Source organism: Alnus glutinosa, chromosome 4 (assembly GCF_958979055.1).
Source record: "Alnus glutinosa chromosome 4, dhAlnGlut1.1, whole genome shotgun sequence".
In the NCBI taxonomy this organism is placed as follows: Eukaryota; Viridiplantae; Streptophyta; class Magnoliopsida; order Fagales; family Betulaceae; genus Alnus; species Alnus glutinosa.
The window spans coordinates 10,794,017-10,808,644 of NC_084889.1; the positions used below are offsets into that span (position 1 = coordinate 10,794,017).

A 14,628-nucleotide genomic window follows, 5' to 3' on the forward strand; every position below is an offset into this window, starting at 1 on the left:
AGGAGTAGACTTTTATTCCCTCTTCATCTTCCTTGTTGCATTACATGGAAATTTGTTTGTCATGTAGTGAAATGCCTTTTACGCATGACCTTAGACTCTTCCATTTAGTAATCCTCCTCCCCTCTCCTCCCCTTCCCTTATGGGAGAATATTTTTGTTGAATGAAAGTGAAAAGTGATTGATGTGATATAAAGTAGAGAGAATTTATATGGAAAGATGAAAAAAATTTGTATTGTAGTAGGTTTTTTTATTTAAATAATAATAAAAAATTGTTGATGTGATATAAAAAGTAAAAAGGGTTAAGAATATTTTGAGTTGATGATTTTTTGGGAGAGGTGAAAATAAGGGGAGGGGTAGGGGAGGGGGTTATTAAACGGGGCCAAATTTCTCTCTCTTTCTTTCACCTTTTGTAGTAATAGTGCTTACTTCCCCTTTACCACCTTCTTTAGTCTTTTGTGATATGGTGGATCTTCATGCTATTACGTGAATGCACACTTTTGGAAGCCCAATATCTTTGCTTTTCTTTTAACCATTGTTATATTTTCCTTTATTTTCCTTTTACTGAAGAGCTATTTATTTATTAATACTCCGTTTGTTTTGCCATAAAATGATTTTTGAAAAATAATTTTGACATTTTTTAGTATTTGATTGGGCGAAAATAATAGTCAATTGAAAAATGATTTTCGTTTGATAAAAATTGCTTAATAAATTTTAGAAAACGTCCCAGATGGTATACACATTCGACTCTCTTTTAAACGACACAGTCGACCTTCACATTCAAGCAGTTGACCACCACCGGAATCCGACAACGTCCGGTCAATGTCGTCGGATTCCGACTAGACCGGTCTGCTTCCAGCCTACTAGCCGGATTTCGGCACAAATGGCCAGATTCCGGCCACCTTCGCCGAAATCCGGCCAAACCAGATTCCGACGAAACTGTCTGGATTTTGACTTTTATCTCGGAATCCGGTAAAAGTTGCCAGAATCCTGTCAGTCAGTGACAAAATCTTGTCACCAGTGATTTTTATATATTTTACATTAATATTTCTATGTTGTGAATAAAAATTTATTTTTATAAGTTAATATGATTGAATGAAAATATTAAAAATATTTGTGATTTTCCGTACGCGCCAAACACCATAAAATGTTTTCAGTGAAAAACATTTCCTTGAAAAATGACTTCCCTGAAATCATTTAACGATGAAAACCATTTTACGTCGAAACAAATAGAGCATAAGTTTCAAACGGTTGCATTATCACTAGCACTCTGTCACGTAAATTCTTTTAGAAAAATCCATTGGTATTTCATAAACATAACATTTTGGTTGAAACATAATTTATTATTTTTCCATTACTTCTATATCATCTGTTTTATGCATGTCCAAACATGTCTATAAAAGTGTAGTAGTTATACTGTTTTGATCCCAAATTCAATATGGGTGTTTCTTGATTCCACACAAGGGTTTTAAATAATATCAATAGTAATAGTAATAACTAAAATTCTAGAATTTTAATGCAGTAGCAGGCCAAAATAAATCAAAATATCTCAATGAGTTATTGTTCATAAAGAAATTAAATAATTATATTGTTTTGTAAAAAATATGAGTGGTCATAAATTGCAGGTATATATATCATAGTATATTTTCTGCATTAATTTCCAAACGTTTTGTAGTATAAAGATTTCACAGTTTCAGATGATATAATTTAGCTATCTAGAAAGAATTTCTAAAGGACTGAAATTTATAAGTTAATAATATAACAGATTAATTTAAAAATATCTCGTGAGTTCATTCTCAATAGACTAGCAAGCCGAACCCGTAGTTGTGACAGTATGTTGCCTAGTTGTGAGTATGATTGTAGTAATTTGTTTAAAACTGTACTGAGGTAACTAATTAGCTATCAAGGATTTCTCTTAGCTGGATTCAGAAAGGTAAGTAGATCATCTGTCCCTTCTAAGGTTATTTTGTGTCCTGTTATCTGATCCATTGTTTTTAGCATTATAGTTATGTACATGTGAATAATTGTTTAATTATTGTATTGCGAATTTACCTTTCTTTAATAAAGGGTTTCCAAAGAACTTTTGAAAATGAAAGTTGTCTATAGAAAATTATATCATTGAGAAAATATATTTCTTTTCTTCTTGAAAGTTTCTATCGTGAAATAATTTCTAAATATATTCAATTTTTAGTCTTAGAAAGTTCCCAAATTGGGAAAGCTTTATTTTTTTTTTTTTAAAGTAATAATTAAGAGAAGTATGAGATGGACACCCTCCTACACGTCGCCCTAAAGATATCAAGAGTAAAAAAAAAAAAAAAAAAGGATGAAAATGTTGGGAAGATGAGGGCACGTGCGGATGATATATTTTTGGCCCAAGAGAATTAAAAGAAAACACGGTTTGGTACCGACATTGGGATGGAGGCGCAACCACTGAATGAAGTTTTGCCAGAAGGTGTTATTCCATCAATAGTCACACTAAGTGCACTTTAATTGATTAGCTGACAGACAGATCTATGGCCACAGTCGCTGCCATGGTCGCAAGGACCGCGCAACCCTAGTACACTGGACGTAACAGTGTACATGAGCCTTATTATGAGAATGTTAGTTATAAATAAATATATTTATGTCTTCTGAAGAAAATGAATGGTTTTATCGTAACTTTATTGGAAATCGATTCATTTCGAAATTAATGTGTCTTCTTTTAAATAGTGATATGTGTTAAACATGCTTTGAAGTGTTACATAAATTAAATCGTTTTAAGCAAAAGGTTTTAAAGAAAATAATTTTAACCCAACTGATTTATGGTTAATGATTTACTTACTAAGTCTTTTAGCTCATTTAGTTTACTTTTTATTTTTAGGCCTTAAGCAAGGACTAGGTGGGTTTGGTTGAAGGCATTCGAAATGAGGTGGGTTTTTCTAGAAGATATTATTTTGTCCATGTAGCCAGAGGTCTGAATGAAGCTGCTCATATTCTGGCTAAGACTGCGATTACTAATGTTGTTGATGATGTTTGGTTAGAAGATATTCCTTCTTGTATTTTGGAGATTATTACAAGGGACTTTCAAGTCCTTAGATCCTAATTTTGTTGTAATGTTGGGATCAGTTTTTTATTCTATCTATGAAGAAGTCGAGCTTTATGTTCAAAAAAAAATAAAAGGTGGCCGAGATGTGGGGCTAGGATATCCATAAGGAACATATAATGAACGGTTTTTCTTCAAATCAAATAAGTTCAGTGGCACATGATCATTTTCAATTATGAACTTGTTACTATCGAAATCTCATTTTAGAAGTTTTAATCAAACACTTCCGCATTTAAATAAATTTTTAATTACAGTCATTTTTTTTTACCATGCATTTATTATCTCATTTAGTTAACTGCTTTGGTATGCCTTATAATTCTTTGCACCTCTGAATGGAGAAGTTGATGAACCTACCTCTTTTCGGGCTGAGGATGTTACATATCTTTTATGAAAAATACCCATATATTGCATGATTCATAAAATATAACCTCATCTATTTCAATGGGAAATTTATGTAAATAAATCAATGCATTACAATTTTAACTACTTCCGAAAAGATTTTACTTACATTGTGTGCCTAAACTTCATTTTTACTCTCCCGTCATTGCGATCAATCCCTAGAACATCCTCTTAAAGTCTCTACTAAAAAACCCACAATTGCATTACATTTTTTTTTCTTTAATTAGAAAGGTCCTGTCCAAAAACAAGGACTCCCTAACCCTCAACTTTGTTTAGCTTACTCCTCAATCCTTCATTCTCATTTTCATAGTCATGCAACATTTCTAACTTATTCTAAAACTAGGGTTTGACTCCAAAACTAAAATCCTATTAATTTACCTTTCCCCTTTGACCTTAAAATAATAGTGCCTTATTTGGTTTAAACCTAATTCCGTAAATCCTCAATGTACTAACCCTCTTTCACCCTACAAATAATAAAATTAAGAGAGCCCTTTGATACGATCATACGGATTGGCCGTAAAACTCAACTTTTGCAACCTCTAATCAGATATTAACACATTATCTAAACACACACTAAACATTAAACATGAAAACACCAAATTTTTTTATATTTGCCACCTCTTTCAGCAGTTCCACCATAACAGCATGCTCTTTCTGAGCCCGTTGCTGCAGGTCCAAAATCATACTCTCCAGCGTGCTCTTCTCCATTCTATGAGACTCAGCCTTTCTAGTCAATCGCCCAATCTCCAATTTAGACAACTTCTGCTCCTCCGTCACCTCCATTAAGTCCACCAATCCTTTCCTCAGCTGAAACACATTGTATCCCAAAGGACCCAAACTCTAAAGGTCCTCCATAGTCTTCCACAGCTCCCTGGCTTCAACCTAGAAATTCTTTGCCGTCAAAGAATGGATTTCTTCGATTGCTTCTTCAAATGCTCGGTCCCACCCAGCCATCAAGTTCTTCCTCGCCACTTCAGAATAGCTCCGAAGCTGAAGAAAATGAGGACAATGAGGCATGCCTTTCAGAATTCGCGAAATGGGTATCGGTGGTAAATTTGGACACGAAGCCTGTTCAGAATTTTCTTCCATTTGCGAAACCTTCTTGTTCTCTTTCTGGGTTGGTTACTGATTGGGTTCAATATCTTTACCTGAATTCTCTACTTGCTGAGTTAACCAGTTTTTCTACATCGCAGTGTTTTAAAAAAAAAATACAACGAAAAATGTGATAAAATGAAACTCAGATATCAGCCGGAAGAAAACAAAGCGGGGCAGGTCCTCGTCTACCAAATGAGTCGTAGAGGGAGCGATTGAAAATGGGTTTACTTGCTGTGGGATGAAAGGCCGTAGAAAGAAGAAATCCCGAGTAAGACAAACCAGGTGAAGACTTGTCATTTGTTTCAGAGGATAGAGTGTTTTTGTGTTTATAGTATTTTATGGTTTTAGATGACTTGTTTACTTATAATTAGTTGCTGTAAAATGAGGGATTTACAGTCCATCCGGATAGAAGGTATTCTTTAAAATTAAACTTCTTAATTGCCACTTCCTCAAAAAGCCTATTTAATCTTTTATGTTATAGTTCGATCAATCGAACCTTTATGCCACTCGTTCAATCCAACGAACTCCCACTTCGATCAAACGAACTTAAAACACACTTTTTTACTAACACATGTGACCCACTTCAACCCTGATATGGTTTGATCGATTGAACTACGATCGAACCCCTCTATGCTAGCTAGGTCTAATCAAGCAAAACAAAACTTTGTTCAATGAAATGCACTGCCATGCATTTTTCATGTTCGGAAGACACCCGAACCCCAAATTTTTCTTCCCCACTTTAACTCTTCCACACTACAGCAATCCAAAACGTCATTCACCCATCAAAACCCTTTCTCCTTCACAACTTTAACATAACCATCACACAACCATAATCACAAAAACATCATCAAAACAAAAATCGACACCCTAAAATTCAACAGTACTCAAACCTCCATAAACTCTACAACATAACACCTTCACCAGCGAAAATCCCTTCACAACATCAATATATACAACTTAACACTTTCAATATATCCGATATTTATGACATAGAGTTACAGTCATTTTAATTTCGAGGATAAGGAGGGTTTACAATTTTACTAAGCTTTACACTGGAGTTATATATATGAACTAAAGTGGGTAAATGGACTTAACTTGGAAGATGATCATGAGAGTGACTAGTTACGGTCATACCCTTCCTTTTTCATTTTTCATAAGCTTGATCACACAAATCTCAAATTCAGAATAACTCAAATTGATACATCTAGATATGATATGTTGAACCCGTGCCTCCACCTTTGTCTTGGTTATGCAACCTCCATAGGGGTGTAAATCCGGACCGGATATAACTGGCCGGGAATCCGGCTCCGGGCATTAATCGGCTCCGGGAAACCGGGAAATCCGGTTGGAACCCGGATACCCGGATCCGGGTATCCGGGGTACCCGGAGCCGGGTATTTATTTCAAAAAATCCCGGATATACCCGGGTACCCGGATCCGGGTAGTTTCAGCAATTAAAAAAATAAATTTACCCACTTACCCCTGAACTACATGCTTAGGAACTTAAATAGGATCCGGCTTTTTCGTCTTTTTACTTAAAATTTTTGTTGCCCTACGTTTTCTGGTTTCCCCCCAAGCCGCCGTTCTCCTCACAATCTCACTTCTCACTCGACAGTCGACACGGTCACTACATGCTTATTAGAAAGTTTTTCCTCATCAAATCCATTTTTGTCTTTAGGGCTTCGACTGGGTCCGCTCGATCAACCAACCGATCTCAGGTAGGTGAGCCTTAATTCTGAAGCTTTCTCGGTTACGTTTAGTTCAAAAAGAAAGGGAACTCATGGGTTTTGTTCGATCTGTGCTTGTTTGCTCTCTTTTGCTTGTTTTAAGAATTTTTCCTCATCAAATCCTACCTTTCTGTCTTTGCTGTAGTTTGTAGCTACTGTGAGTAGCTCTGTTTTTCCAGTTTTGCTGAGAGGATTTTGGTTCTTGATATATACCACAGGTTGTTTGCTGGTTCTTCTGTCCGTCTATATTTGTTTTCTGTATGAGGATTGGGTAAAATGACGGACACAGATGGGTCCTCAAAACCCCCACAAATCTCTGAAATGTTCCAGAAATTCGCCCTGGCTTTCAAGTCCAAGACCTTCGAGTTCTTCGCCGACATCGAAGCCGTCGAGGACTCCGACGGCTTTTACGTCCTTGAATCCGCCGACGAAGTCATCATCGACCAGAAAGTCGTGGTCATCAAACCGGACCCAATTGATGGTACCCCTCTGCCCGCACTACCATCACCAGCACCGCCACAGTCAGTGATAGCAAGACCGTGGTCATCAAACCGGACCCAATTGGGCAATTTTATTTTTTTTTATTTTTTTTTTTTTAAATATAACCCGGACCGGATACCCGGTTTTACCCGGGTACCCGTGTAAAACCGGGTACCCGGACACCCCGGATATCCGGGATACCCAGGTCCGGGCCCGGGTGTAAAAATCATAAAATCCGGGGACCCGGAGCCGGTTCCCGGGTTTCACCCAATACCCGGGAACCCGCTCCGGATTTACACCCCTAAACCTCCAGCTTTCTCCAGCTTTTGGTTTGCGTCTTTTTGGAGGAATTCTTAAAGTCTATAGGGTTTATAGGCATTTGACTTTTTCTTTTTCTTTTTTTACTAATTGAATAACAAAAAAGGTTATAGGGGAGGAGCCTTCCCACTCTTGATCCAAAAGAGGAAGAAGTGGCTGATCCTGTGAACGAAAAAGGGGTGGGCTCCCCAACAATAGACCCAAAACAAACTATAACAGTGCTGAAATAATTACAAAGAGTAGAAAATGGGTCAAATAAGTGACCCGGTCCTCTCAAGAGGCCGCACAATGTGGTTACAGAAGCTAAAGAGGCACAGAATAAGGCAAGCCTGCACATGGGAGGCAGAGAGTCAGAGACCATCGAAGGAATGTAGACCTATGCAGAACTGCACATGAACATGGTGTATATATATATATATAAAAGATACTTGGAAGGGATGCAATTTGTTTATTTTATATGGAATTGTGGAAAATGATCGATGCACTTGTTTAGATATAATAACTGCTCTGCGAAAGAAACGACACTCTTAGATCGAGTCGGTATGGACAGTTGATTGAAGATGCAAGCGAAGATGGCGCTCAAAAGTTTTCAATCGCAATATCTTAGGCACACCAAAAGGGAAGCAAACACGACACTTCAACAATTTTTGGAGCAGATATGAATGGAAGATTATCCCTTCTTTTATCGATGATATTGTACTTGTTGAGCAAGATATCAGCACAAAAAAGAAAAGGAAGAAGAAAGAAGAAGAAGAAGAAGAAGCTCACGATCGAAGGAATGTAGATCTAGCTTAAAAAAAACTAGATCTAAGAACTTGGACAAAAACAGCCACCGACGCGGGGAAACCAACAGAGAACATGGTGGAGGAAGATACCGGCACAGTGGAGAAGCCAAGACACAGAGGCTGCAATTATGGGCAGGATAAGTCGTACGAGATTATCGATAAAACCTCCAGAGAGGTGAGGAGAACTAGAAAAACTACTAACCAAACACCTACAAAATGATAAAAGGACATAAATGAAAGAGAAGCTAGAAAGGAGGGAAGAGATGAGGCCCTTCCCTCCTCCTCGAGTCGATTGGAAAATGAAGAAGAAAGCAGGTAAAATGAAAGAGAGAGAACAAAAAAAATTTACTATTCTCATTTATTGGAGTTCGACTTATAGGCATTTGCGTTGATTGTCTAGTCTTATTGATATTTTTCGAGCCCTAATTCGTAACATTGTGATTTTACTTTTTTCCAAGTATGAGTAACTTTTTTGTCTGTTCGGTTGCATAAAGAAAGATCAAGATTGTTATAAGAGCATTCACAACAGCTTCTCTATAAGAGTTATGTTTCCTAAATTTTAAGAAAAATTTCAAGAAATTCATAAAAAGCCACCCACAGCAGCTTCCCTATATTTTTCTGTTCCTTAGGAATGCTACAATGCTTCCCAATGCCTTGGGAAGCGTTGGGAAGCACTGTAGCATTCCCAAGGCATTATTATAATGTCGTAAAAATCCATTCTCTCTCATCTCTACAACACAGCAACAAGCATCTCTTCTTCCTCTCTCTCTCTCTCTCTCCCCTCCAACCTCGCCCTCATTGCGATCACCTTCTTCAAGTAACCAACGTAGACCTGCAGTCCCTCTTCCTCCGATCCCGGTGGTGAATAGATCCGAATAACGCGCAAGATCGTGTTGTGGTCACGATGATCCACGGTTGCCAAGAGCTTCTTGCGCACGATGCCTTCTAGTCCGTCTGAACGGATCCGGAGTCCTTGTACTTGGCGTCGATTTGGAGGAAGGTCTGGACGTACTTGGCAGCCGACTTGAAGTCCTCGGTCTCCAGGGCCATCCTGACGCCTTCGATGCAGTTGGAGCGGTTGACAATGGTGTCGATGCGGAGAAGGGTGGAGTTGACGCGGGACTGCGCGAGGTCGAGCTCGCGGACCTTGCAGCTGACCTGAAATTCATCAACATCGAGGATTACATTTCGTCGTCGTCTGATTCCACCACGGCTCCGGTTGATCCGTTCTACGCTAACCCAATTTCCTTGAGATCTCTCTGACAGAGAAGGGGAGATGACGAGAGAGTCTAAGAGAGAGAAGAAAAGAAATGAATAAAAAAACAAAAGAAAAAAATTAAAAATAATATTTTAATGTTATAGGGAAAGATGAAGGGAAGCTATTGTGGGGTGTTTTTGTTTAGGGAAGCAAAATGTAGTTTTGTTCCCTATATTTAGGCAAAATGGTTGGGAAGCTGTTGTGAATGCTCTAATAGTTTCTTAGTGTTAGATGTTGGATTAGTTCACACTTGCAAAAATGAAAGAACGTCAGCACCATTAGGTGCCCTGATGTTCAGATTGACCAAGTCATTGGTCGTGTGACTCGTGGAGCCGGTGTCCGCACACCACTGATAGTCAGGAGATTGTTGCAATGTATGCTCCGTTTGTTTCGACGTAAAATGATTTCCGTCATAAAATGATTTCGACGAAATCATTTTCAGAAAAAATGATTTTCTCGAAAATATTTTTCGGTGTTTGGTTCGCACGAAAAAATTACGAAATGCAAAAATAAGAGTTTGGTAATTGTTGCCGGAACCCGGCAACGTCCGGTTACCGTTGCCGGATTCCGGCGAAAAAGTTTGACTGGATCCGGCCAAAATGGTCGGATTCAGGCCGGAATCTTCCGGATCCGGCCGGATCCGTAGCCGGATCCGGCCGGATCCCGGCCGTTTTGGCCAAATCCGGCCGGATCAATAGCCGGATCCCGACTGTTTTGGCCAGATCCGGCCGTCTTGGCCGGAAACCGGCGATATTCCGGCCGGAATTTGGTCTGCCAGTGCCGGATTCCGGTAATAGCAGAATTCCGGCCGCCTGATTCTGGCACTGGCAGAATTCCGGCCGCTGATTCCGGCGCCGTCAGGTTTCCGGCGACTGGATGTTGTCGGACTCCAGCACCGACTGGATCCCGACGATTGACAATTGCTAAATTCTGACGATTGGATATCAAACATGCGTGTAAGGACGAAGAGCTTAATTTCGGAAAACGATTTACGGTTTTAAAAATCGTAAATCGTTTTCCGAAAATTAAAGAAGCTTTTACGGTCAAACCGAAAATGATTTTCGTTGACTGTTATTTTCGCCCCAACCAAACACCGGAAAATGCCGAAATTATTTTCCAGAAATCATTTTACGCTGAAACAAACGGAGCAGTAGTGACATATGCAGATAGATGGGAAGTATCGCATTGATAGGCATGATCAATGCGATGCCAACATGTTGAGGCTGAATGACCAGGTCGTTGACAGACCTGACAGGTGGTCCGGTGTGATCCTGCAACTACTGATGTAAAAGAATTGGAATGGGGGCCTCCTCTGCCCCATCCCATGCCTCTGCCACATTGAGAGTTGCGTGAGTTGTAGCGTCCAGAGGAGTAAAACGGTCCATGGCCTTGGCCCTATGGAACAAAATTGTTGCACTGAGCAACATTTGCAGATGCAATAGATAAGTCCATAGCAGAGTTGTGCTGTTCTATACGAAGCTCATGCAAGAGCAGATGACCATAAAGATTGCCCAGAGAGATGGGGTCAGTTTTGGTAGTAATGGAGGTAAGGAGTGGATCATATTCCACACTCAAACCTGCTAGAATATATAAGACCAGTTCTAAATCTGGAATTGGCTGTCCAATTGCAGCCAGTGTGTGGGCAAAACTTCGTGCCCTTTGAAAATAATCAGCGATGGAGGTGGCACCTTTCTTCATGGTTGCCAACTGCAGTTTAGTTTGCAGGAGTCGTGCCTGGGACTGAGATGCAAAATGCTGCTCCAGTGTTTGCCAAACTTCTCGAGCAGTTTCGAGTCCAACAACAAGAGCTAGAGTCCCTTCAGTGAGGGAGGAGATGATGGTTGAAAGGATCAACTTATCCTTGTGGTACCAAATAGTAAAGGCAGGGTTTACTATATTGGTATCTATGGTTGCATCGCAAACAGTTTTTGGAGGACAGGTTATTAACCCATCAACATGACCAAAGAGATAATGAGCTTGAAGATTGGGAACAATTTGGGCTTTCCAGAAGGGATAGTTTTATCTGGTGAGTTTGATGTGGGTGGTGGAAATGATTGTGGGGGTGTTTGTTTGAGTAGACATGGTGAGAATAAGACGTTAGTCAATTTGAGGCTCTGATACCATAAACAATAAGAGAATTCAATGTAATTTGCTGCCTACTAAATTCGTCTAGCAGTGCTTGTATTTGTAATGGTTACAAAGTGATTGTTTATTTTCAATTAGTTGTTGACTGAGATGTCGCCTATCTTCATTGGATTCAGCTGTGCGTGAACTGAGCTGGCGCTGATCATTAGGTGATCCAATAAGCACTAGAGTTTGTTGGGAGTGCCGGCAGGAAATAACTCTGATATTTAAGTCAATATTATTTGAGAAAAATATGAATGCACTAAGTATGAATTATAAGATCAAGACCAAAAATCTCTTTTACCTTGCTTGGACTTGGTGTTTTTGTCGTGACTACCTTCTTGTCACGTTTCAGCCGCGATGACTCAGGCTTAAGCATCCCATATTTCTTAAATTATGAATATATCCGGCTTTGTGAGATTTGAGAACTTGGAGCGCACCTCACTGTTATTGGGTTGTATTCCCTGCTACCTAAACTTATGGATCGTTTTTGAGGGTTTACATGTGTATTTTGTGGGCCGAGTGAGCTGTCGACCCAATTCCCAACATATATCAAAGTGATGTAAGAGCTCTTGTAACTCATTAGATCGAGCTAGTGAGTCCGTGTCTCCAACAAACCAACGGTCTCCATTTACGTGTCTAGTGAAAAAAAAGCACAATAATATATGGTTTTGTAAGTCATAGAAATCCAATTATCCAACCCTACCACACACAATAATTATTGTTGTTAAGACTTTATTTGCCACCTCAATGACTGACGAAGCAGAAAAAGTTGGTTTATGACAGCCACCTGTCCGACTTCACTGGCGTTTACCTTGACTTGATGCGCTATAAAGAGACCATGGGGCCTCCTTCACAAGAGAGAGAGAGAGAGAGAGAGAGAGAGATGGGGAGGCGTCCATGCTGCTCCAAAGAAGGACTCAACCGGGGAGCATGGACTGCCTTGGAAGACAAAATACTTGCTGCTTACATTAAAGCCCATGGAGAAGGCAAATGGAGAAACCTCCCCAAGAGAGCGGGTACATACATATATACTAGTATATTCAAGCAAAACTTTGCTGCTGCTTTTTTTCTTTTCCAAATTTTTTCATTTTCTTAAACCATTTTTGAATGTCTCTTGCTCTGTTTTAATGAAAGATATCAGAGAAAATTACTCGTTAAAAATGCAGGTCTGAAGAGATGTGGTAAGAGTTGTAGACTCAGATGGTTAAATTACTTGAGGCCAGATATTAAGAGAGGTAACATATCCCATGATGAAGAGGAACTCATTGTCCGACTCCATAATCTTCTTGGTAACAGGTGCTACTCCTTTCCCTCTCACTCTGTTCTCTGGTTCAGTCATTTTTATAGGAGTAAAACTAATTTCTCCGTCACATGTAGATGGTCTCTAATAGCTGGAAGGCTACCTGGGCGAACAGACAATGAAATCAAGAACTACTGGAACACCACCTTAGGAAAGAAAGCCAAGGCGCCCCAATCCTCTTCACCACCTGCCGGACAAAGTTCCCTGAGCAGATCTCGAAACAGAAAGATGACAATTGAGCCTCAGAAAAAAGGCGAGGCACCGTCCCACGTAATCCGAACCAAGGCCATTAGATGCACCAAAGTGCTGATCCCAGTACTGCCATCTACAAAGGAACATCATTCTCTCAACTCAACTGCCATAGACCCATTAGAGCCTCAAGCACTTCAAAGTCAAGATAAGGATAATTTAGAAGTACTTCACCATGGAACTGAAGAGCTTCACGAGAATTGTGCTCCAGACTCCGATTTCTTCAGTTTGAGCTGCCATGAATACGCAGATGGGGACTATAATTTCAACAACAACATGGGCATGGGTCCTGATCAGTCCCCACATTTCGACGAAACACTGTTCAAGGATTGGACCGCAAGTTACTGTCTTGAGGACCACGCTAATTTGGATCTAGAATCTTTGGCATTTTTGCTAGACTCTCAGGAGTGGCCATGACACAGGAAAAAGAACATTGTCAACATTAGAAAGAAGAAGAAGACGACAACATTATCAACTGTGCAGCAAGCATTTCCGAATAAATAAATAACAAGCCTGCGTTTTTTTCTGTTTTCAGATTGTTGTGTTATGAGTAATTACTATTTTTAGGTTGTTGTCTCGTAAGTAATCACTATTTTGAGCTCGAGAAATACTATGTTACCAATTTCTTTTCTATCGAAAGATGGGTACTAAAATGATGTAGAGTTCATTTATTAGAAATAATCAAAACAATTAATAAAAGAATAATAATACATGTATTAATAAATAAGTTTTACATCATCTCAGTACCAATCTCTTAATAAAAAATTTAATACCTCTAACATTTCTTCAGCAAATTTGCTTATTAAAATCCTTGTTGGATATTTTTGGACAAAATAGTTTATGAGAGATGGTTGCTGCAATTGACATTGTAGATGTAAGTCCAGATCATTTCCATCTTTAAAAAGCACTTAAAACTTTTTGCACGAAAATAATCATAAATTCATAATGGCCAAAATTTGGCAAAGTTCAAAGCTTGTCTAAGCCACCTGCCTGTTTATGGGTTCCACCGTTAAGTTATTATTCTTTTTTCTTAGTTATTATTCTTTTCAAGAAAAGATACAAAATTAGGACCACCGTTCAAAATTTATGATCATTGGAATTATTTCATTTGCATTTGTTTTGTCCGATGATGTCGTCACGGGGACCCAATGTTCCTCTTGCGTGTGCCAATTGTGCGGTGAAAATTTAACTTTCTTCTTAAAGCTGGTGAAGACTTATTTGAGCATTGACAGTTTGTCCTGTCATAGTTATATGAGCATTAGTGGTTGAGGTGTGTTATTCATAAGGGAAAAGGGAAAAGATAAAATGAAACTTCTTACATTTTTTTTTTTTTTTTTTTTATGTACTCACTATTATATATGGGGTGGGTTCATGTGATGTGAATTTCATTTCATGTGAGAGGGTGGGTGTGTAAAAAGTGTGTAAAGAGTGTTTTTGTAACACTTTCTACATTCAATGTATTTTATGGTGCAATTGAGATTGTGATTTCGTAGACAATAAGTTCAATTTTAAACCAAATCGCAGAACATAAATCGTTTGAGAACTGCGTTTTTAAAAATTGTGATTTGAAAATATAAAAAATATACTTTTTCAAATCGCAGATAAGAAGGTACTTTTTTGAAAACGCATAATTTTAAAGGCCAATTTGAGATTTTAAAGGCTAAACTGCGATTTTGTCAAACACTTACCTGCGTTTTTAAAAATCACTTTTTTCAAATCGCACATTTTAAAATTGTTATTTTAAATTGTACTTTTTAAAATCGCAAATTCAAAAGAACCTTTAGTGTACACCAAACTGATATAAAAAAATAAA

At 38.7% G+C, this 14,628-nt stretch overlaps 1 protein-coding gene across 1 annotated transcript; it reads left to right on the forward strand.

Annotated features, from left to right (window-relative positions):
• Positions 1 to 12,144: 12,144 nt before the first annotated feature.
• On the forward strand, positions 12,145 to 13,454 carry LOC133866457 (transcription factor MYB123-like). The gene is made up of 3 exons (XM_062302991.1): positions 12,145 to 12,282; positions 12,433 to 12,562; positions 12,644 to 13,454. The coding sequence occupies exons 1-3, from the start codon at positions 12,150 to 12,152 to the stop codon at positions 13,230 to 13,232; spliced, it is 852 nt and encodes a 283-aa protein (XP_062158975.1). The 5' UTR covers positions 12,145 to 12,149; the 3' UTR covers positions 13,233 to 13,454.
• Positions 13,455 to 14,628: the final 1,174 nt, after the last annotated feature.